Consider the following 24337-nt stretch of genomic DNA (forward strand, 5'->3'; position numbering starts at 1 on the left):
AAGGAGCTGGAATTGTTTATTTAACTCCTCGAGCATGCTTCTTCATTGAGTAAGACAAAGGTTGATCTGATTCTAAACTCCAATCCCCATTCCCAGCCACCCTGCTGATGTTTTACTGTTGTGCTTACCCAGAATTTATCTGCCTTTACTTTAAAACCGTTCAAAGACTCTGCTTCCATCTCCTTTTCAGAAGATTTGTGACTTGAGAAAAGATAAATTCACTTTCTCTTTTATTTGGCTAATCCCTTATTTTTAAACAGTGACCCAGATGAATCCTTGCCCTTTCAGCTTGGTAATGTTCACTTACTTTGCTATTCTTTCACTAAATCAACCAACTCTGTATAACTATGTACATTTGTCGACTTCACTGACATATTATTCTTCACAGTAATGAGAAGGAGTCCCAGATCTAGTTTGATGTTGTATACTTTGGAACCAAAAACATTCTAGTAGGTCTTCCTACAACTGTGGCAACCCAGTTGTATTGTTCCAGAAGTGATGCTACCAGACAGCACTACAGGCTGACTATTTTCTGATAGCAAGCTACTCTAACCTCCCTGAATTAACACACTGTTTCTCTTATGCCAGTTAGCATTCCACTTTGTGGTCACCATTCATTCATTTGCCTTTTGCGAGGTCTCTGTGCACACAAATTGGCTAGCACATTTTCTAATGTGACAAAAATAGCCATGCTTCAAACATGATTTCTTAATTGAGATGCATTTTAAAATGCTTTGAGAATGTGAGAAAATGTATGTTCTTTCTTTACTATGAAAGTCAAACATTAACTGTAATCTCATGCTTTGAAAAGGGTTTAAATCTTCCACAAGAAAAGCCAGAATGAAGGCTAGACTTTCACTTTCATAACCCTGCCATCTCTACGATCTGCTATTTCTGCCCCTGTAACAGTGTTCGACTTTGTCCCTGTCTCAGTTCATCTGCATTGAGACCCTCATCCGTTGTTTCATTAACTCTGGACATAATTATTCCATTGCACTCCTAGCTGGTCTCCTACATTTCAACACCCCAAAACTCTTCTGTCAGTGTCTTAACTCAGAGAAAGTCCTGATCTCCTCTTGCCCTGTGCTCATGGGCAATCATGCAACATATTAATTTAAAATTCACTTCCCATTTTATCAATCCCTGTCCATACCTCTTTAATCTTCAAAGCGACAGCCCTCTGGGTTTTGTGTTTGTCTTAACTCCTGGGAATCGGCAAGATGCACATTTAAAATTAATTCATTATTGGTGGCTATGCCTTCACTTGACTAAACCCAAAGCTCTGGAGTTCCATCTCTCCTGTTTCTGCCTTACCTTTTTTTTTCTGACCAAGCTTTTGGTTATCTGACATATGACATAAGGAGATACAAGAGCATTGTAAAAAGAAAAGGACATGTTCATACTTTTGTTTTTACAATGCCCTTGTGATGTGATTCAGGATGTTTTATGATGTCAAAGGTGCTCTATAGATAGAAGTTGTTGTTTATTGGGGTTCATCTCTATCTGGCTGCTCCTTTAAATTACAGATAGGGGCAGTGGCTGGTACATATAGCAGCAGACTCCACCCATGTCAAGGGGCTAGTAGGGAGAGATTTCGGTTCTTTTGGAAAATTCATCCGTTATGAACAAGGAAAGTTTCAGGGGGCGGGTCCACAAATACTATTTGTGGCTTAAGTTCTTTTTTGTAGGCTTCCTGAGGCCCTTAACCTTTGTAGAATGGCACTGAAGATTTTTGGTAATTCCAACAGGACAGTGCAGCATCACTGGTTCCATCCTCCGGGATTTGGAATGGAGCTGAGGGTCTTCGGCCTGGGGCATGGATTGGCAGGGTTGCCCTCTGCCGTGTTTGTCACGGTGGAGCCGGAGTCTTTTTCTGATTGCGGGCAACCCTACAGAATCCCTGGACGAAACGAGATTTACAGATTGCAGTAATAACCATTTCTCGACCTTTTTCTCTCTAGATACTTTGCAAATTTTTTTTTAAATATGAAGATCGCATCTGGGAGGTCTACCTAGAAGCAAATACTTGCTATATTTTTTTTGTAAATTCTGAATATTTAGTTATTTTTAATACCCCAACCGCACCTCCTCTGTTAAATGGTGTTGTTTATCCTAGTGACAGGGTGTGTTGAACCCAACCTGTTCCCTAAAGGGGACTGAGAGCTGAGCTCACTTCTGTTCTTAATGCTTCTCGTCACATTGACTGTTCAAACTGCCGGAGCTCTGTCTCTGTGACTGGGTGACTTCGAAGAAGAAGCGAGTGCTCACCCAACCCTTTTGTTTCTCTCTCTCTCTGTCCACACCGAACAGTACAGTTCAGTGTGCAGTGAGTACAGTGGGACAAGCCAGTGTCCGAGTTGTGGAAGGGAAAGGGATGAAGAAGAGCTGTTCGTCCCGGTCCCTGTGTGCTGAGCTGGCCCAGGGGTCACCGTCCTGCTGGGGGGAGCAGCAGGCTGGGAGCAGGCTGGGCCAGAGGCGGCGGCAGCAGTGGGCTGCCGGCGGCTCGGAAGAGTGCTCGGTAATCTCGGCGGTGCCCCGGTCGCAGCGGTGCCCCAGGGCTGTCTGTGTGCTCGATGAGACCGCCAAGCTGAATAGCCCCGAGTGGGGAGCGCTGCAGTGCCTGGCCAGAGCCTGCAAGAGCCGGGATACCGAGCTGCTCAACCTCCCTTTCGGCAAGTTGGACTTCGGGGAGACCCCAGTCCTTGACTCCTTTTACAATGCAGGTATGTATGTGTGTCTGGGACGGGATGGTGATTGCATTTTTTTTGATAAAAGTAATATTTCTTCATCACTCTTACACTGAAAACCCATCCAAGCTACTGAACAACTTTTTTTTTGGGAAACAAAAGTATTTGTCAACACTTTTTTTTCTTAAAAGCAAATATGCAATTATTGTTAACTATTTTTACTACAAAAACCCACAGGAATGTTTGCACTTGAGGTTGTCGGTTCAAGTCTCACTCCAGACACTTGAATTCAAAAATCTGTTCTGACACAGCAGTGCAGTGGTAAGGGAGTGCAGCATGCCCTCTAGTGACCTATTGAAGTTGGGATGTTAAACCAAGACCCTGCCTGGCCAGAAATCCCTTTGGAACAAAAACAAAGTTGCTGGAAAGGCTGAGGAAGAACTGAGGAAGGGTCACCGGACCCGAAATGTTAACTCTGTTTTCTCCTCCACAGATGCTGCCAGACCTGCTGAGCTTTTCCAGCAACTTTGTTTTTGTTCCTGATTTACAGCATCCGCAGTTCTTTTGGTTTTTATTAAGAAATCCCTTACTGCGGAATGGTGGGGGTTGGTGGTGTTGATGGAAATGTCCTTATTCTGAGAATTCTGTCCAACAGTTAACTGTTGCTTCAGGTTGTGAGAAGGAGATGAGCAAACCAATGCTTTGAATACATTTGGTCCCATCACTGACTGTGTGGCCTAATTTGAGGTCCCTTCAGTGATGGTGGGTACCATCTTCTACATTGGTGTGAGGCTGTGCCTATCCCCACATGACGGCCCCTCGTCCTCGCTGAGGTGATCTCAGATTATGTGTAAGTGAAATTGAAGTGTGCCAGTGCACTTGGCACAATCTGTGTAGGAGACATGATTGTCATGGTTGATTAGCTGGGGGTCTAAACACACTGTGTGGCTGTGAACATTACCATGTGTGGGGAGGAGCTGACACAGCTGTGAATGTGTGATATTGACTGTTGTTGGTGGAGATTGTTGGTAGGTATGTAATGTGGGTATGGAGCATTGAATAATGTGCAATATTAGTAATACACTTGTTGCAACTGCTAATTGAAGATGCATTCACTCATCTCGACCATTCTTGTAACATCATTAAATCTCTTCCAGCACTGTATCCATGTCCTTGACACTACCCTGCTCGTTGCATGGATACCTGGTCCAGTCGCCTTCTCGGAGTTGACTAGAAGGCTTTTCTGGTCTCCCATGGTTAGATCTCACCCTTTTCTATCCATCTCTTGCACTACGGACTGCAGAGGTTCAGAGAAGCTTGGAATGCACTCTCTGCCAAGTTGTGCCCATCCTGGGTCTTGGGTACAAGCTACTTTGGTAATGAATTTCTGCACGTACTCGAGGTTCTTCTTAAAGAAGTGTAATTGAACTTGTGATTTTGCAATTCCTATTACACCTCGCACGCCACCTGCAGCTATAAAGGATCACCCATTTAAGATGAAGATGAGGAGAATTTGTTTCTCTGAGGGTCATATTTTTAAGGCTGAGTTAGATAGCTTCTTGAATGACAAAAGACCCAACTGTATAAGGGATTGACTGGAAAGTACACACCACAGCCTACATCTTGCATATCAAGCTGTGATCTTATCAAATGGCAGAAGGCTCAAGAGGGAAAATGGTCTACTCCTGCTCAAAATTCAAACGTTTATGTATATGTTTGTATAAAACTTGAAAAGCTCTGTTAGATGTTGAATTCTGTGCACTCGCTGTTCAAACATAGATCCAAAGGAAATATGTCAACATTGTTATACTTTAGCTTGCAAAATTACTTTCCATCCAGCAAGAACTCAATAGGTTTGGGTCTCTTTTCTTCCAAATTACTCCAGTGACATACCGAGAGGTGATTGTATTTCAAAATGCTCGTTTTGTTTCAGCGATAGTTGGCATTTGGGTCTGGGCTTTGAGCTAGTCTGAAGTGGCCTAAGAGCTCATCTAATATACAAACTGGTGCAGTACATGAATCAAATTACAATGGCTTTGGACCTAATGGAAAGAAAATTGTAAGAGGGAGGTGCAGAGGTTCTAGTAGGCACTTCCATTGATAGAAGTCTTGCATCTTGACTGATGTTTTGTCAATTTGTTTCAATTTTGCATACAACTAAACCTATTCCTAAATTTTTCAAACACTCTTAGCAGGAACTATATCTGTCAAGATACAGAAATTACGGAAGTATGCAGATGACAAATGGTATGATTTGCTGTGGGTGTCTTAATCGTGCAATGGGTGAATTGTTAGCCACAGGATTCCTACCTCCCTATTTACAGCGTAAAGTATCAGAAGATTGATACAATGTGTACTATGGCATTAGAATGAAGAAAATCATTTGATGGCATTAGGTGCCTGGAGTCACTATGTATTTGTCAGTCACAAGCAGTTAAATAGGAAGTTGCTAATTCTCAGATTGGTAACACAACTGTTGCGTACTTCTGTCTTTTGCTCCAACCTCTGCATATTGATTCTTTATAACCTTACATCCTGACTGTGTTGAAAGTGACTGAATTCACATCTGATCTGCGACAGAGCACTAAACAAATAGCCATTCGGTTGGCTGGAAATTGAATGCTGGTCAACTGCTTGGAAGGCAGCTGGGCTCATCACCTTACCACCATCTCATAGAATCCCTACAGTGTGGAAACAGGCCCTTCGGCCCAACAAGTCCACACTGACCAACAGAGCATTCCCCTCTTTCCCCCCCCCCACCGACCCATCCTCCTATAACCCACCTAATGTACATCCCTGAACACTGTGGGCAATTTAGCATGGCTAATCCACCTAGCCTGCACATCTTTGGACTGTGGGAGGAAACCAGAGCACCCGGAGGAAACCCACGCAGACAGAGACAATGTGCAAACTCCACACAGACAGTTGCCTGAGGGTGAAATCGAACCCTGGTCTCAGGTGCTGTGAGGCAGCAGTGCTAACCACTGAGCCACTGTGCCATCTCTATCTACTCTGAACACAAAATGTTGAGTTAGAACAGATCAATGAAAAACCCTGGTCCAATATTAGTAGCGTTATCCTTTATTCTCATGGATGCTTTGATTTAAAAACATTTCGGCGATTAAGGTGGAAAGGACTGGAATCTGGGTGCATGTATTACAATGTTTGAGTAACCCATAGCTGTTGCTTCTGTAATAAACAGCATGCAAACTTTGTCCTGCCTGCTGATGTGTAAGATAGGTGTATGCAACCAACACTAATAACCTGATGAGTGGTTGTACGTGGTAGCAAAACATCCAAAGTTTTGTGATGCTGACATCAGTTAAAGTTAATCCATACCACTCAAAGATAAAGCTTATTCTGTCAGGAAGACAACATTTATGCTCCTATCACTGCTGCTGTACTAGTGCCCTTGTTAATGCCTGTCAAGTTGCCAGTCCAGACTGCTTCCAGTCAATCTGAAATACTCCAGACTGAAGCTGTGTTAGTTAGACCAAGATCTGATCAGAGTTGATCTGCAAAGTCCTCTGTAGTTTTGCTAGCTGAAAGTGACCAATCTTCCATCAGCCCTGCTACAAAAATTGAGGTGCCGTTACATGGAAGCACTTAGAACAAGCAAAGGCATAAGAATGCAAGCACTTGGAGAACGCATATTACCCTAGTGAGTTGTAACAACTGCACATTGGGAGATATTTGCAATGTTGGATAGATCACCTGGCCCAACCTGTCAGGATCCTGATACCGGGATGTTCATGACAACGTTCACTAGCAGTGCCGCACTCACCCATTGCTCTGAGGCTGCAGTGTGCCTGCAATTGATAGGAAATTGCAGTCAGTAACGCGTTTAGTAATTGTTCCTTTGTTGAGATTGGAACAAGAGCAATTCTGCTTGAAGAACTTGGTTGAATATGGCCTCCTACTGAGAGCCCCCTCCTCTTGCCCTCCTACACAGCCTCAATTTATTCTCTGTCATGCTACAGCACAAAGTATATGGAAACTGTGGCACCCAAAACTACAAGCAAATGGTCTGAGCAGAACTATTGAAGTTAGAGGCAAGATCTTCCACACATGCCATATCACTCCCTTTAGACTTCTTCAAATTCATTTAGTTAATTTAATTAACTTAGTTAATTTAGTTCATTTAATTAATGAATTAATAAAGGAGAAAGCTGTTCAGAAGAGATGGGCTTCATCTAAACAGCAATAGAACTAATTTCCTGGCCGAGAGAGTAAATAGTGTAGTTGAGGTGGATTTAAACTAGTATGGTGGAGGGGGATTTAAACTTGTAGGGTAGGGGAATGGGTTGACCAATGAGCCTAGTTTTGGAAGTATTCGTGAGGGCTAAAATGGGAAGATTGGGAACAGGGAAAAGGAAGTGAGGGAAGCCTTGGATGTTGATAGTGAACAAAGAAGTGGTTGCCTTCCAATGGGCAAGAGAGAGAGAGAATGGTTAAATTGAATGTATCAAAACGCATGAAGTACAGTGAACAAAATTGGGGAACTAGAAGCTGAAATTGCTCTAGGAGGATATGATATAGTAGCACTGATGAAAATGTGGCTCAAGCCAGAACAGGATAGGATATTTAACATTTTGGGTTATAAGGCTTTTAGTAGAAACAAGGTGGTTAAAAAGCGAGGAGATGCAGCAGTCTTGTTCGAAGATGGTATCATAGCACTTGAATGAGACGCAGTTCCTGAATTAACGTTTATAATATTGGAGGTGAGAAACAAGAAGGGAGCGGTCAACATGTGTATTTATTATAGATCTTCAAATAGTGGGGAGGAAGTAGCAGAAAGCGTTCATTGCCAGATTACGGAAGTCTGCAGGACAAGTCGGGTAATGATAATTGGTGATTTCAATTACCCTGGGATAGACTGGTGAGAAAGGTCAAGTGTGGTGCATGGAAAGGGAGAAATTCCTGCAATATGTGCAGGAGAATTTTCTGGAACAGAACATTTCCAGTTCTAGCAGGGAGGGAGCTGTGTTGGGTCTATCCTAGGAGATGAGGCAGACTAATAGAGAATGTTGGAGTAAGGGAGCATTTGGAAAATAGGGATCAAAATACAATAAGGTTCAATATTAAATTGGAAAAGAATGAAAATCAGTCAAGGATTCCGATCCCAGAGTGGAAAAGGGGATCTAAAAATTGAACTGGTTGATTGGAAACTCAATTTGGTGGATAAAACAGTGGATTAAAAAATGGGAGAGTTTCAAAAGAGAGATGAATAGGGTGCAATCTAGGTACATATTCATGAGAAATAAATACTGGGTATGTAGAGTTAGTGCTCTGGATGTCTAAGGATATTGATGAGAAAATAAGAACGAGAGAGAAGGCATATGATGCATATCAGAATAATGATGGCAGTAGAAATTGGGAAGAGTATCTCAAATGCAGGAGAGAGGCTAAGACTAGGATAAGGAATGTTAAGAGGAAGCATGAGGAAAGGATGGCAGGCTGTGCTGAAACAAATAATAAAATGTCCTTCACACACATTAATAGTGAAGATTAGTGAAGGATGGGACATGAGTATCAAGCAGGGTAGGCAGTTTACTGAAGCAAAAGTTATGGCAGATGTAATAAATGAATATTTTCTTTTGTTTTTATCATTTTCTAATTTGGTAATGGCCTGGTTGAAAATGTGGGTGTTGAGCAACTTATTGTTTTATTCATTCACAGGATGAGGTCGTCACTGGCTAGGCCAGCATTTATTGTCCATTCCTAAATGCCCAGAGGGTAGTTAAGAGTCGACCACATTGCTGTTGGTCTGGAGTTACATGTAGGCCAGACCAGGTAAGGATGGCAGTTTCCTTCCCTAAAGGGCATTAGTGAATGAGATGGGTTTTTCCTTGACAATTGACATTGGATTCATGGCCATCATGAGACTCTTAACACCATAATTTTATTGAATTCAAGTTTCACCATCGGCTGTGGCAAGCTTTGAACCTAGGTTCTCAGAACATTTTCTGGGTTGCTGGATTAACAGTCCAGTGATAATACCACTAGGCCATCTGAGCAGTATAGTGATAGATAAAGAAGAGGTACGAAACAGGCTGGCACCACTCCAGGTAGATGCATCCTAGATTGCTGAAAGAGGTAAGGGGGCAAATTGTGGAGCTATTGACAGATATTTTCCAGGCTTCTCTGAACACAGGAGTTGTCCTACTGATTGCAAATGTGATGCAGTTGTTTAAGAAAAGGGCAAATTATAACACAAGAAACTACGGACCTGCCAGCTTGACATCAATAGTGGAAAGCCTGACAATACGGGATAAGATAAATAGACATTTCGAGGAAAAATACTAGACAGTGAACATGGCTTTGTCAAGGGCATGTTGCACGTGGAATGAACTTCCTGATGAAGTGGTGGATGTGGGTACAATTAAAATATTTAAAAGACATTTGGATGGATTTATGAAAGGTTTGGAGGGATATAGGCCAAGGGCAGGCAGGTGGGACCAGTTTAGTTTGTGATTATGTTTGGCATGGACTGGTTGGACCGAAGGGTCTGTATGACTCCTATGACGACTCAATGAATCTCCATGTCATGTCTGACAAATTTTGACTGAGGTTTTACAAGATGACACAGGCCGTGGATGAGGGTAGTGCTGTGGATGTTGTATTTTGGGATGCTCATAAAGCATTAGATACAGTGCCACATGGCAGGTTCATTCACAAATTAGACATGTTTTGGAATGATGGGTCCTTGGCAGCATGGATTAGAAGTCGGCTAAAAGAAAGCAAACAGAAGGTAGGTCCAGATGAGATTTCGCAAACTGGAGGCAAGTTGAAAGTAGTGTTCCCCAGGGATCGGTATTGGGACAATTGCTTTTTTTCCTGATTCATGTGAACAATTTGCAGATGACACTAAGCTAGAGAGAACAGCGAATCGTGAGGGTGACGTTGACAATTTGGCCAATGGGCAGACACCTTGCAGATGAGGTTCAATGCAGAGAAATGTGAAGTAATGCATCGTGGTAGAAGAAACACAGAGACAATACAGGCTCAATGGTACAACTTTGAGGTACGTACAGGAGCAGAGGGACTTCAGGGTTCAAAGGCATAATTAAGGTGGCCAGGCAAGTTGAAACAGTTGTTAAGAAGCTTCTAGGATTTATAAATAGAGACACCAAGTATAAAAGCAGGAAATTGATGCTACACCTCTACAAATCATTGGTCTGACCACATACGGAATATTGTGTTCAGCTCTAGGCACCTTATTTAAAGAAGGATGTTAAAGTCCCGGAGACAGTGCAAAGGAAGATTTATGAACACAAATCCAGGAAAGAAGGATTTTAGATACAAGAAAAGGTGAGAGAGTTGGGATGATTCTCTTTGGTGCCGAGAAGATTGAAGTAACCTTTTATTGAGGTGTACGATATTATGAACAATTTTGACAGGGATGTTCTGTTTCCACAAGTTGATATATCAGTAACTAGGGTAACAATTTTAAGATTGACAGCAAGAGATCTAGGCATGAAATGAGGAGAAACTTCGTTACTCAGAGCATTGTTAGGATTTGGAATGCGCTGCCTGGGAGCGTGGTGGTCACAGTGGATTCCATGGGAAGTTTCTAAAAAGAGCTGAATATACATTTTGAAAGAGATGAAGTAAGAGGGTGACAGAGATAGGGCTGGAGAGTGGGACTAGTTGGGTAGCACTTTTGGAAGCCGGAACAGACAGGATGGGATCAAATGGCCTCCTTCTGTAATGTATGATTCTCCAAAAATTCTTGTAAATAGCACAGTGGGATGTTTTTCCTGCTGCTGAATGTACCTTCAGCTATGCCTGTTTTAGGAGACGGTATTAACTGGAGTGTTGTGGTCGTGCTTGACATTACTGGTGCCACAAGTTACTTACTAAGCATACGTCTGACATACTCCACCTTAAATGTAATCTAGCATGAGCTACATTAGATATACATATGTGTATTACGGACATAGCTTTGCTAGGTGTTCCTAGCATTGAAATATAGGGCTACAGAGCCAAATTCTGCACCTTTAACATTGTCAATCTGGATAGAAAGATTGACAATCATTTGCATGGTGGTATTTGGAGTGGTTAATATGAAGGAGGAAAATTAAATCGCTGTGTGGAACTCCCTATCCGAAATTTGCTTGCTTGTTTCACTATGGCTTTTGTTGGGTTATTAAATTATTAAATTATGTCCTTATGTTTGCATATAGTAAAGATGAGCTACTACTGGTTTTGCATCTTCTTACCTCATTTTGCACAGCATCATTGAAAAGTTTTTATCAAAATTTCTAACTACAGAACATATGCTGAGAGCATTGTTCTTTCTGTTTTTAGTTTTGAAAGCTGTTTTTTTTTACCTGTGTCTTTCACAATATCTCATCCTCATCTCCTTGATTATAAGGACATATTGATTGACAGTGGAACAACAAAGTAAGACACAAAGCAAATAACCCGTGACGCTATTGAGTACAGATGTAATCTGAAGAATATATCTACAGATGATACCATGTTAGGAGTCTAATTAGAATTGAAGCCAACTCAGCAATTACCAAATGGGATGTGAAGTGACAAGTAATATTTGCTTCATTTCCAACATGAGAAAATCTAACCATCTCCTTTTGACATTCAAAGACATTACAATCATTGAATCCCCAACTATCAACATCCTTAAGGATCATCAATCATCAATGTAACTGCACCACCCATATTGAATTCATATAAATACTGTGGCTATGAGACCAAGTCAGAAGTTGGAATTCTGTGGCTAGTAATTTACCTCCTGACCCTCAGCTCCCAGGCCCTATCAATCATCAATATGTAAGTCTAATGGAATATTCTACATTTGCTTGGATGAATGCAGCTCCGATGATCCAAAAAGCTCAATATCATCCAAGACAAAATAGCCTATTTGACCAACACCTCATCCACCGCCTTAAAAATTCACTCCTTCTGCATCAATTCACTGAGGCTCCTGTAACAGCATTTCTGAAACTATGACCTCAACCTAGAAGGACAAGGGCAATAGATAAACAGGGCACCACCGCCTGCACATTCCCCTCTAAGTACTGCACCACCTTGACTTGAAAAGTTATTGGTGCTCCTTCACTGTTGCTGAGTCAAAATCTTGGAAATTCCATCCTAACTCCTTCAGTGATTCAAGAAGGGGGCTCAACATCACCTTCATAAGGAGTGATAATGATGAACAATGAATGCCTGCTTAGCTGATGATGTACACATCGCCTGAACACATTAAATAAATATAATTTGGAAAAAGAACGTTGGAAGTGAAGAAAGTGCAAATAAATTTAGCATTGACAGGTATGAATTATTGCCCAGAAGAAGCAATAAAGTGTAACACATGAATGCTGTCAAAATAGCTGAAGATAAAGTCAAAAGAGAGCTCAGACACAGTGCATAATATTTCCAACCAATACAGAGTGACAGTGCAGAGGAATGTTGAAGCTTTGTGTTATGGTTCAGTTGCACCATGACTGTTGTGTCCAGTTCTGATTATCGAGAAATACAGTAGGCATTATTAGCACAGACAGAAGAGCAGGACCTGAAATCATCTCAGCTTATATGAGCTATGTATCACATTATTATTATATTACATAGTTAAGTACATTTAATTAAGACTGATATGGCAGTGCTTAAAACAGTCCAATAACAGTTCAATAGTAACTTCACAAAATGTAGTTGCGTTCCCAATTTTTAAGCAGTTTCATCAATTTAATATCTAATCAATTGTTGCCTTCATCTTGTTTGTCTGGATGTAATGTTGAGGAATATTGTCACTGAACCAAAAATGATCTGCAAAAACTTCATTTTGCATTATACAGAGATCACTAAATAATGCAAACGTCGTACCCATAACGTCTCTCATAACCAGATTGTAATTACAATCTCTAATTCTCATGAGCACTCGCCCTTTGCTGAGATAGTTACTTTCATTCTGGTTAACAGGCATGTAACTTTTAGTTTTAGTTAGAGCAAGGAAAAATCAGCCTGTGTTCCAGCACCTAATCGCTATTTAATGACCTCCACCTTGGAAGCTACTTTGGTAACTGCGTCAGAGAATTGCAAGTGAGTGTGATAATCCTCTATCTTTTGCCTTTATGTCCTGTCAGTATTTTTTTACACACTGTTAGAAAAGGTTGGCTGTGATCATAAGAACTACTACCCTTTGTGTGAAACAGTGTTTCTTACTTTTGCTGTGAAATGGCCTATTTTTACTTTGGAGATTTTGGGTGAACTTCAGAAAATGTGTGTCAGTAAACACAACACATAATTAACCCACATCAGTTCCTTTCAGTACAGGCAGGGCATAAACTTCTTCAGTGGAATCTTTTGTTGTAGTAAGTCAAAGCTGAGATTGACAGCATTTTGAACTATTGGGGAATCTAGGGTTGTGGGGAACAGGCTGTAAAATGAAATTGAAGCCAGGAATAGATCGGACATGATCTTAATGAATGACAAAGCAGATGTGAGGGTTTACATGGCCTATTCCTGACCTTTATTTTTAAAGTCTCTCTGACTTATCTCTGAATTTACATGTAGCATTTGCAGGGCATCTCTGGCAGCACACTTGCACCAGAGGACACCAGCACACTCTACTGCTTCTCTCTAACCAGCGCTATCACAATGTACTTACCAACTGAAGAACATCTGTCATCTTTCAAATACAGCAGGGGACAGAAACTGTGAAATTATCAAGCGGTCAGCAGCTGTATCCTGGAAGGATCTCTACGTCGAGATATTCATGACCTTCACACAATTACTGTCATCCTTGCCCAGCTCTGAAATTCCAAGTCTGCCTACAAGACATGGCAGATTTCATTAAATTCTAAAAATGCAAACATCACATGCCCTGCTCTTTGCAAAGACTGAATTTAGAGAAAGTTAGTGATGACTCTGGGTGGATAAAAGATCCCATGGAGTTTCTTGGCCGCCCCCCTCCTCTCCTCCTGCCATTAGCAGCTGGCACTTCATGTTGCTGTTGCTGATTCCCCCTTTCATGTTGCCGTTACGTTTGTGGGGGGGGCAGGTGGGGGGGAGGTTGTTGGGGGAGTGGAAATTGTTGCATTATTTTCTGGGAGTAAGTGGTCTTAACAGAACTGTTAGACTTAAAGCCTTCACTACATGCTACGCTGCTCCTTAATGTTTTCATTTGCAAAAGCCCTAGAAAACTCCGTACTTCCACCAATTTATGGTGAAGTGATGGCCCAGTGGTGTTAGCACTAGGCTGTTAATCCAGAGATCTGGGTGATGTTCTGGGGTCCTGGATTCAAATCCTGCTGTAACAGATGGTGAAATTTGAATTCGGTGAATGTCTGGAATCAAGAGTCCATGTTGATGATTGTCAGGAAAAATCTATCTGGTTCGTTACTGTCCCTTAGGGAAGGAAACTACCCTCATTATCTGGTCTGGCTTGCGTGTGACTCCAGACCAATGGCAACATGGTTGACAGTTAACTACCCTCAGCTCATGAAGAATAGGCAATAAATGATGACCTAGCCAGTGATACCCACATCCCTTGAATGAATTTTTTTTAAAAAAATTCAGACAAAACAGGTGTAAATCATCACAACTGACAATACATTTTAAATAGCGTTGTTGGCGGATCTTTCCTGTTGCTGAATTCTTGTTCAGTTGTGTTAAATTAAGTGAGAGAATTGGTAGGAGTGTTCAAGTCAGCATTAAATGTTCACTGACACCATGACCTGCATACTTCCAGCACACACTCCTAAATCTCTCAGTAATGCCCCCACCACACCAGAAGCATGTGTGTGTGGTGTATGTGCCATTTTGAGACCAAAACTGCACTTGTGGTGGTGAGAGTGCAGATGCTGTGGGGCCAAACATTACACCCTATGATTCTTTGCTCTGGATTTTCTCGATCATAAAATTGGATTTTCAATCTCTGAGAGTCATTTATGATTTTAAATATGACAATTGAGTTGCCCTCAACCTTCTAAACTCATGATTTAATCCTTTAAAAGCTGATATTTAATTCTGGTGATTGTCAGTTGTACCACCACCAAACCCAGAGCATCTTTACTGAGGTGCTGAGTCCAAAACTGCTTGCAGATGAGGTTTGATTAAGACTCTGTACGATTGAAACATTACTGTCTTACTTTTGTACTGCAATGACCTTGAGATGAAAGTCAATGTTTTGTTACCTTTTCAATTGTTACTTTGTACTGCTTGCTCAGATTTAATAACCTGTACATAGACACATAAATCCCTTTCCTTCTTCAAACTGTTAGGTTCTCACTATAAAGAAAGTACAGGTAGTTCTAGTATAATGCGATACTTGCATTCCTGTGCGATCGTGCTACAGAAGATCACACTACAGAAGATCGCTATACCTGTACAGCAGAAAGCTTGCTTTATCCAAAAAGTGCTCACTAATTTGTCAATCATGTTATAGCCAATTCACATTGACGAAACACATGTAGTAGCAGAACTACCTGTGTTCCAGTTTTCTATGTGAGAGTGGATGTTGCTTCCAGCAAGTACAAATGACCATCTTATGAGCTCAACTGACTGTTGAATTCAGGTTTGTTAAGCAGGTGCTGTCCAATCTTGGAACCTCATTCATACACAAGGACCTTCTCTGCAAACAAAAGGAATATGTTCAGGCCGTGTACCTTTTTTGAACAACCAGGAAGCTTGGGTATATGTTCCTATTTGCTTTTTCATTACACTGCCTCAGCCAATTGGAGTTGACATCCAATCAATTAGCATCCTACATCTAGTATTCTAAATTGTAAATTTGACATTCTTGAGTTTGTCCTAATGAGTGCAAGACAAAAAGATTTGGCAGCATGTTTCTGTTTTCAGTAATAATTAACCATTGTATGGAACCTCAAATATCAGGTGGAAATCTGTATGTACAGCAGGATATATTTTCTGCTTCGGGCTCAATGGGAAAATGAGACCCAAAAGGTTCTTGGAAATTGCTTTGCTTGGACCAGGTGACAGGTACTGCTAAAATGTATTTGCATATTAAATGTTTCAACTCCGAGGGAATTGGTGTCCTTGTTCCTGAATCACCAAAAGCTACCTTTGTAAATACAGCAAACAATTAGAAAGACAAATAATGTGCAGGCCTTTATTCCAAGGGAGTTTCAGGGTTAAGTAAGGAAGTCTTATGACAATTATGTAGTGCATTGTTGACATCCTAATAGGAGTTTGTCACTTTACCCAAGGAAGGATAACTTGGAGGGGATGCAATAAATGTTCTCTCAGGGCAATCCTCTGAGGAGATATTGAGTAGACTATGTATTATGTTCAGAGCTTAGCAGAATGAAAGGTGGTCTCAGTGAAAAATGTAATATTTTTAGAAGAGTCGACAAGCTTAATGCTGAGAGACTATTTCCCCTTGGTTGGAGAGTCTACAGCACAAGGCTGCAATTATTGTATAAGGGGTTGGCCATTGAGAAATGAGATGAGATGAAATTTCTTCAGTCAGAGTGTTATGAATCCTTAGAATTGTCTACACAAGAGACATGAAAGTGCTCAATTGATTGGTATATTCGGTAGTAAAGTCAATAGATTTTTTAGGAACCAAGCAAATCAAGGGATACAGGGATTGAGAATGATGGCAAAATTTATTTAATATAAATTAATATAAAACTTGAGCTATGCTCTTCAGGCTGGAGAGGCCTTATGACGTTCTCCTGTTTCCAATTTTATTATAAAATGCAAAATACTTGAAGATATTGGAAATCTAAAGGAAGAACAGAAAATACTGGAGAAACTCAGCAGGTTAGGCAGCATCTTTGGAGAGAGATGTAGAGTTAACATTTTGAGTCCAATATGACTCTTTCAGAACACGTTCTTATATTGCTAACGTATCTATAATTTATTAATTTTGAATGAAAACCATCAGACCTTAGAGATTTGACTATTATAAGCCCTATTAATTCTCTTGCAATTGTGTAAAATTATTAAATTGCTAAGTCCCTCCCTTGACTTATTTTTTGAGTTCCCTGGTATTGTTTCCTTTCTGTAAACTGACAAGGCACCATATTCAATTAATAAGTCTGTCATTTTCTTATAATCCAATATACCCTTGCCTGCATATGTCTTTGATCGCCCTATTTTCTTCATTATTTTCTTATAGTAAGAAAATGTTTACTCTTAGCTTTACAGGTTTTTTTTTTGTTCATAATCCTTATTAGAATTCTTAACTACTTTCTTTGTGACTCTTTGTTACTTTTCACAGATTTTCCAGTCCACTGGACTAGCTCTTCCTGACTCACTAGTGTAAGCTTTTCCTTTTAGCTTCATATTGCTTCTTCATTTGTTGACTGCAGTTGCTTAACTACACAACTGGGGTCTTTGTGTTATATGTGTGTTTACTGTTTTTGTATCATTTCAAATATCATGGCGAACATGTTCCATTCTCAGATCAGGTCTGCCTTGTCGAAAGCTACTGTCTTTCAGGGTTTTTCCATAGTGGTGAAATTACCTCCTAAGTTTACAGAGTTGCTTGCATTTCTGCCTCCAGGGTTTCTGTTGTTTTCTTTTCCAAAGGCACAGCCACCCTTTCTCAAGGTCACAAGCATTTCCTTTCCCAGAGCTATGAGAGAGTTTCTCTCTCCAAAGTTACTTTTGCTCTGTTTGTAGTCAGACCATTTCCTTTTGAGGGAATGGGCACAACACTAACTGAATGCTGTAAATCATTCGATCGGAATGGTTAAAAAATGAATCACCTAGTGCATGAGTTCCTGAGAAAATGAGACATTCGCATCTTCAGCTATGACACTTGAAAACTTTGTATCATTTTCCAAATGGTTTATATTCTCAAATGCACCAAGGTAGCTTTGCTCTTCCATCTGAAATTTTTCATTCTGTGTCCGTCAGAACAAGGGACAGCAGAAAGAATCATAGAATTCCTACAGTGTAGAAACAGGCCATTCGGCCCATTGAGTTTGCACCAACCCTCCGAAGTGCATCCCACCCCATCCCTGTAACCCTGCATTTCCCATGGCTACTCCACCTGGCTTGCACATCCCTGGACACTATGGGCAATTAAGGATTGCCAATCCTCCTAACCTGCACGTCTTTGGACTGTGGGAAGAAACAGGAGCACCCAGAGGAAACCCACGCAGACACGGGGAGAATGTGCAAACTCCACACAGACAGCCACTCGAGGATGGAATGAACCTGTGTCCCTGGTGCTGTGAGGCAGCAGTGCTAACCGCTGAGCCACTGTGCCACCCTATACTTTGGATTAATTAGATGAATTTTGGGTTAATTATGTTAGAACATTCAGCTGCAAAATTTTGTTTTAAAAAAAATGGAATAGAGATTTGATTCAGATATGGTATTCCAAGGAAATAAAATGTTTGTCAAATTTATAACTGCTTAACTCTTACCAATGAGCCTTTTTCTTTACTGCAGTAAATAATTAACAGGCAGTCTCAACCGGAAAAAACTGTAAAATGGTAGTGGCCTTTACTCCTGCCTTTGTGTGGTCCCATAAGAAGAGGAAAAGACACCAGAGAGGTAAAGCTGGTCTGAGCAGGGAATTAGTTACTCTGGAGTTGAAACTCAGGTGGGGTGTCTGATGGTGTCCTACCCAGTTTCACCCCCTTCAAAATAGAAATGACTCCCAGCAAGACGTTAGTAAGCCTAGCTTTGGGTGGGGCCCCAGGCTTTTCTTTCTCCTAAGTCCACCATGGACAGTTAAAATTGACCACTCACTTCATTTTGCATCTGCTATGAGTATTTTGTACCATTTTGTCCCACCAGCAGAGAAGTAAATTTTACACTCTTTTACTAGATTAAAAATATAGGGACAGCAATAGGTCAATTGACCCCTTGGGTCTGTTAACCCTCTATAGACCATGAATGACGTTTAGGTTGACTCTTAATTGCCACCTTTTCTCAATACCTCTGACGCTTTTACCTGACAAAAAGATTGTGACTAGACAAAAGTAGAGGAGATGCATGTAGTATCAGACCTGCGCTGAATTTGCAGACCACCGTGTGTCAGAAATTGCGGCCTGTTTGCGCTACAATAAGGTGCTGTGTGAAAAACCTGTGCAAACGACTGATTGGATGTGTGCTGTATTGGAGCCTAGATGGTCAATATAAACATGAGTTGGCAGCATCTGCAGTGAATGTGAAACAGCTTGATAGACAATGTTTTGTGTAAATATGCTACCTGGTACACAACACTTTTAACTTTGGTAGGTTCTCTAAGATTTGCCATTTTGTTCTGGATTGATTTGTACTTTGTGGAGCACTGTTAACAACATTGGTCTCCTCTTTGGCATTCTGGTTAGTCTACAAACCCCTTTTATTGTATATGGGTATAAAGGTCTGAAAGTGTTAATGCCTTAAGCAGTACCCACTATGAAAATGTCACACAGGCTTGGTGGGAGAACAACTTGGGATTGCGAAGGAGTAAGACCTACCATCTGGGTCCTCCTCGTAGTCTCTGCAACAATGTCTATCGCATCAGTATAACTGGTACCTAGTTGCTGTCATGCAGTAAACTCCATCTTGTTTAAGGGTCTCTTGTTAGACTATCAAGTGGTTTACCTCAAGCACCCTAGACCAGGTGGTCCTGTTAGATCCCGATCAGGAAAGGTGATGGTGCCAGAAAACCTGCCAGATTGTATTGTACAATACAATCAGCAGTGATGAGGATTTATATTATGACTACCTTCCCTGCAGAAACCTCATGCATAGTTACTTTACATTGGTCAGGGTCCATAACTTGACCAGAAGCAGTTGTTCTTTCCCTATCCTCGTTATTTTGATTGCCAGAAATGTTTGGCATGTACCATATTCACACCTTAGGTGTCCATCTCCATTTATATGGCTGTTGCTGGGAATCTTAGCAGAGTCCACAGCATCCTTGCTGGGACCCCACTCCACATAGTTAACAAGTTTAACTCCTGGAGCTTTTGTGCTATTGTTCATTGGCTCCCATAGACCTACACTCAGTCTTTAGGCTCTGTTTAAACTGTGACTATATTGCTGTGGTAAAATAAGATTGCTTTGTGGAAATGCTATTCCCTGATAATGTTGCCACAAAAAAAATCTGGGCCTTTGTTTCTACTCTTCCCACCTGACTGAAACTGAATGGGAGTACGCCTAAAATAATCTTAGTCACATGCTGAACCTGCTCCATGCCCCACTGCATCCTGAAGTTAATTTGTTGTGTTGAGCAGGACACTTTTTTTTAAAAAAAAAAACCATTTAGATCCGATGATGTTGTCTGGAATGGATATGCAATTTTTCGGGTAATGTCAGCTTTCCTGACCTAACCCCTCCCTCCCAATACAGCAGTGGCTTCATTGTCAGGAGCTGAATTCTGGCCCAGTGATAAATGCCGTGTTTTAGTTCAGAATTTCATGTAGCCGTGAGAGGGGAGGAATTCACCTTGAAAGGAAACTTTAGGCTTCCCTGGCTACCCTCCAAAGGTTTGCCCTATCTTTTAAAGATGACCGGAGGACTACCCTGACCTCCAACTCTTGACCAGAAACTCTCACCCTCACGCTGACTGCTGGAAACTGTTCATTTGCACATCCAGCTGTAGCCTCCAAAAAATAAGCACAGAGAATGCTGGAGAAACTCAGCAGGTCTGGCAGCATCTGTGGAGAGAGAAGCAGAATCTGGAATGACTGTTCTTCAATATTCCGGATAGAAGTCATACCAGACAGAAACATTAAGGTTTTCTCTCTCCACAGATGCTGCCAGATCTGCTGAGTTTCTCCAGTGTTGCCCATCTTTGTTTCAGATTTCCAGTATCTGCAGTATTTGTGTGTAAGTCTCCAGGTTGCTCACAAAAAAGACCCTGAGCTACCTGTTGTCTGCCACTTTAACACACCACCCTGTTCCTTGGCCAACATCTCTGTCTCTGGCTTGCTGCAGTGTTCCAGCGAAGCTCAATGTAAGCTAGAAGAACAACACCTCATTTTCCACTTGGGGAGCCTGCAGCCCTCCGGATTTAATATAGAGTTCAATAATTTTAGGGCCTAAACTCTCCCATGTCCTAGCCCCCTACCTCACACACCAGGCCTTGTTATCATATAGTCTGCCATTACACGCTACCTATTGTTAGTCACTAACAATCCCTATTAACAGCTATTCACCCTCCTCGCCAGATAGTTATCAATTCCTTTGCCTATCCAATTGCTCTTCTCTCTCTTCCGGCTCTATCCTATCGTTTAATCCCTACCCCATCCCTCTCCCTATTTTCTGCACGTAAACTGACGTTTTCCCAGCCACCATCAGTTCTGAGGAATGGTAACTGGACCCGAAACGTAAACTGTGATTTTCTCTCCACAGATGCTGCTAGACCTGCTGAGCTTTTCCAGCAACTTCTATTTTGGTTACTGATTTACAGCATCCGCAGTTCTTTAGGTTTCTGCTGTATGCCCATTCAGTGCTGCAGCCTGGTACTCTTCCATTGTAGGAAGAGCACTGTATTGATTTAAATGTGTTTCTGCCATTAAGATTGGAAGAGTCTCTACATTGTACCCTTTGTCTCCATTACTTACTATTGGGTTCTCCCCCACACAGCATCCTCTGGAATTGCCAGTCCACTCTAATTTCGTGAGTCTTGGTCCCGAGGTTTGTGGAGATCCTGTGAATGGAATGTGTGACCGTTCTGTTTGACTTGTGAATGATGTGTTAGCCAATTGTGTGGCTGTACCAGAGTGTAAACTGGTCTCAACTTAAGAAGAGGGAACACTATTTGTGCTTCTGTTCCAGGTCTTTGGGCCAATTTCACTTTAAATCCACCTGGGTACTTTACTCGAATTACTCAACTACTGCGGTCGTCACTTTAAGTGGCTAGCATTTGTTGCATATAAGTGTTTGTTCTTCATTTTGCATTTTGAAGTATCTCCTAAACAGCTTGCTGATCATCCGCTATTTTGATATGTAGCAGATTGCTGTTGCTATGATACTGGGATACACGTAATACTGCCATGATTGGGTGTGAGGGAGCTGGTTAAGGGCAGACGGCATGAATGTGGCATCTACATTGAATCTTGCAGCACTGAAAGAGGCCGTTCAGTTCCTCATTCTTGTGTTGGCATTCTGAAAGAGTGTTCTCCAATTCAGCCTCATGCACAATCACTTTCCCCATAGCAGACAAGTTAGTCCTGGTCAAAGACTCCACTTCCACCACAGAGCTGAGAAGTAGGTGCTGGATTTATTTTTTGTTCAGTGAGAAATCCCCCTTTTAGGGGAAAAAGCATTTTTAAAAAACTTAGACTTTCACGTGGGCAAGTCCACACTAGGTATAAAGATAGCTTCTCGTCACTTACAGCCATTCTTTTAAGGGGGGAGGGGGAGGGGGAGGGGTCCTGTGAGCTAACTGAAGTAAGTGTTAAACATTTAAGTAACCCATTACTGAGGCTGCTGGTTTTCTGGAGGGAGAGATCTGTTGATTGTGCCAAAGCCTTCCATTTCACCAGATAAAACCCAGATGCCACATGAGAGCGTCTGTCGAACGAAGGACAGGGAGAACATGCCAACCTGGGTCTAATGCTGGAGACAGTGAGGGAAGCTCTCTTCCTGGAGGCTGGCAGGTGGAAGTCACCTCATTGTGCAGCTATCTGTTCAACATCATCTCCCTCCACCTCCTGATCCTCTTCCTCTCTCACACCCTGGGATGTCCTGTCTCTTTCCAGGCATTCATTATCTTCAAAATTATTCCACCTCTGCAGCCTTCAAGCCAAAACCAAAGTCAACCCAACCAGTGTCATCGAGCTGCAGTACGCACATGATGCTTGTGTATGTGCAAAATCCGAGGACATACTCCAGACCATCGTGAGCACCTTTACAGAGGCGCATGAGAGCATGGGTCTCACCCACAATCTGCAAGACCAAGTTTCTTCATCAACCTGGCCTGCCATTGTGGAGCAAACCCCTGATCATCAAGGGCCACGAGGAGGCCTTAGAGAACACTGGCCACCTCCAATACCTTGGAAGAGTCCTGTCAGCCAAAGCAGTTATTGATGAAGAGATCCAGCACTGCCTCTAGTGTGCTAGCAGTCTTCAGCCACCTGAGGAAAAGGGTGTTCAAGAACAACAACATCAGACGCGACACCAAGGTCATGGTTTACAAAACTGTGGTGTTTCCTGCCCTCCTATATAGCGCTGAGACGTGGGCTGTCTACAGCAGACACCTCAAGGCATGACAGCAGTACCACCAATGGTGCCTGCACAAGATCCTGCTAATCCGCTGGGAAGTAAGACACACAAACACCTGCATCCTTGACCAGGCCAATATCCCCGGCAGCGAGGCACTGACCACCCTTGATCAGCAACAATGGGCTGGGCAAGTCGTCTGCATGACTGACACGAGAATCCCCATGCAAGTGCTCTACTCCCAGCTTTGAAACGACAGGCGAGTGCCGGGTGGACGGAGAAAGCGCTTCAGTGATACTGTCAAGGCCTCACCTGGCAAAGTGCAGTATCCCCATGGTCACCTGGGAATCACTGGCCCAAGACCGTCCAAAATGGAGGAGGGACATCTGGGAAGGTGCCAAACACCTTGAGACTTGCCATCAGGAAAAAATGTAAGCCGGGTGTAAACAGTGAAAGGAGCATGCTGCCACACCAATGCCCCATCCGTGACCACCACCTGCCCCAAGTGTAACAGAGCCTGTGGAAGCCGTATCTATCTGTACAATCGACCACGGACTCAGTCTGAGAGTGGAAATGAGTCATCCTCGTCTTCGAGGGACCCCCCTGATGACATTCAAAAAGGTTTTCTCAGGAAGACCATGTAATGAAGGTGCAGCTGACCTCCACAATGTACGAGACCCTTGCCAGGGGATATTGGAGTGCACTACCTCATGGTCCAGGCACTGGATAACCTCTTCAGGAGACTGTTGACCTGCTCAATGGCCACCCTGTTGAGTAGGTGGCATTGGATATCATCCTGTGCCTGTGTATGGGGCTCCCACTGTAGCCTATGCAACCAAGGGGTTTCTCTGGTCACTTATGATCGACCCATGCACTGTAGGAGTTGGAGTGAAGATCAGTTGCAGCCCATCTGGAAAAGGACGAAGGAGTCGGGGCAGTTTCTGGGAAAGTGGCCACACATATATTGAAGAAACTTGCAATGTATTGTGGTTGTAAACCAATAGACTGTTGAGGTAGTGGAACTCCTTCCTGTGGATAGATCTTACTTGACAGTCACCTGTTTACCTGTTACCTGGTGTGGTCAGTGATGCCCTGCATCCGAATTCAGCGATGGAAGTGAAATCGGATGGTTTCAGTCTCTGTGAGCTTGTCTCTCTGCTTTAACTCTGGCAAGGAGGGTGTCAGTGACTGGTGTGAGGAACTGGAATCCAGGCACCATCAAGCTCTGCTTGAAATGAAGGTGTTGAAGGCCACAGTCACCATGACAGCCAGTACTGCAAGGTGCAGTGTCTACAGCAACAGTAGCAAAGATGGTAGGGACTGTCTGTGTGGAGAATTGCAGTCTCCTGTGGCACAGGGTCTTGGTGACTCCGTTTAGCTCCTCCATCTGTGGTGGATGACTCTGTTAAAAGCATAGCTTCCTGTCATTGCCACTGTCTCTCTCTCTCTCTGTCTCTCTCTCTCTCTGTCTCTGTCTCTGTCTCTGTCTCTCTCTGTCTCTGTCTCTCGCGCTCTCTGTCCCTCTCTCTCTGTCCCTCTCGCGCTCTCTG

General features: G+C 42.3%; 1 protein-coding gene across 1 annotated transcript in view; it reads left to right on the forward strand.

Annotated features, from left to right (window-relative positions):
- The first annotated feature begins 2374 nt into the window (after positions 1-2374).
- map3k15 (mitogen-activated protein kinase kinase kinase 15) overlaps positions 2375-24337 on the forward strand; it is a 127550-nt gene continuing 105587 nt past the window's right edge. Inside the window, exon 1 of the mRNA XM_048602720.1 lies at positions 2375-2723. Within this exon, the coding sequence (XP_048458677.1) occupies positions 2375-2723 (349 nt within the window). The remainder of the gene's footprint in view (positions 2724-24337) is intronic.

The sequence above is a fragment of the Rhincodon typus genome, chromosome 11 (genome assembly GCF_021869965.1).
Source record: "Rhincodon typus isolate 14 chromosome 11, sRhiTyp1.1, whole genome shotgun sequence".
Lineage (NCBI taxonomy): Eukaryota > Metazoa > Chordata > Chondrichthyes > Orectolobiformes > Rhincodontidae > Rhincodon > Rhincodon typus.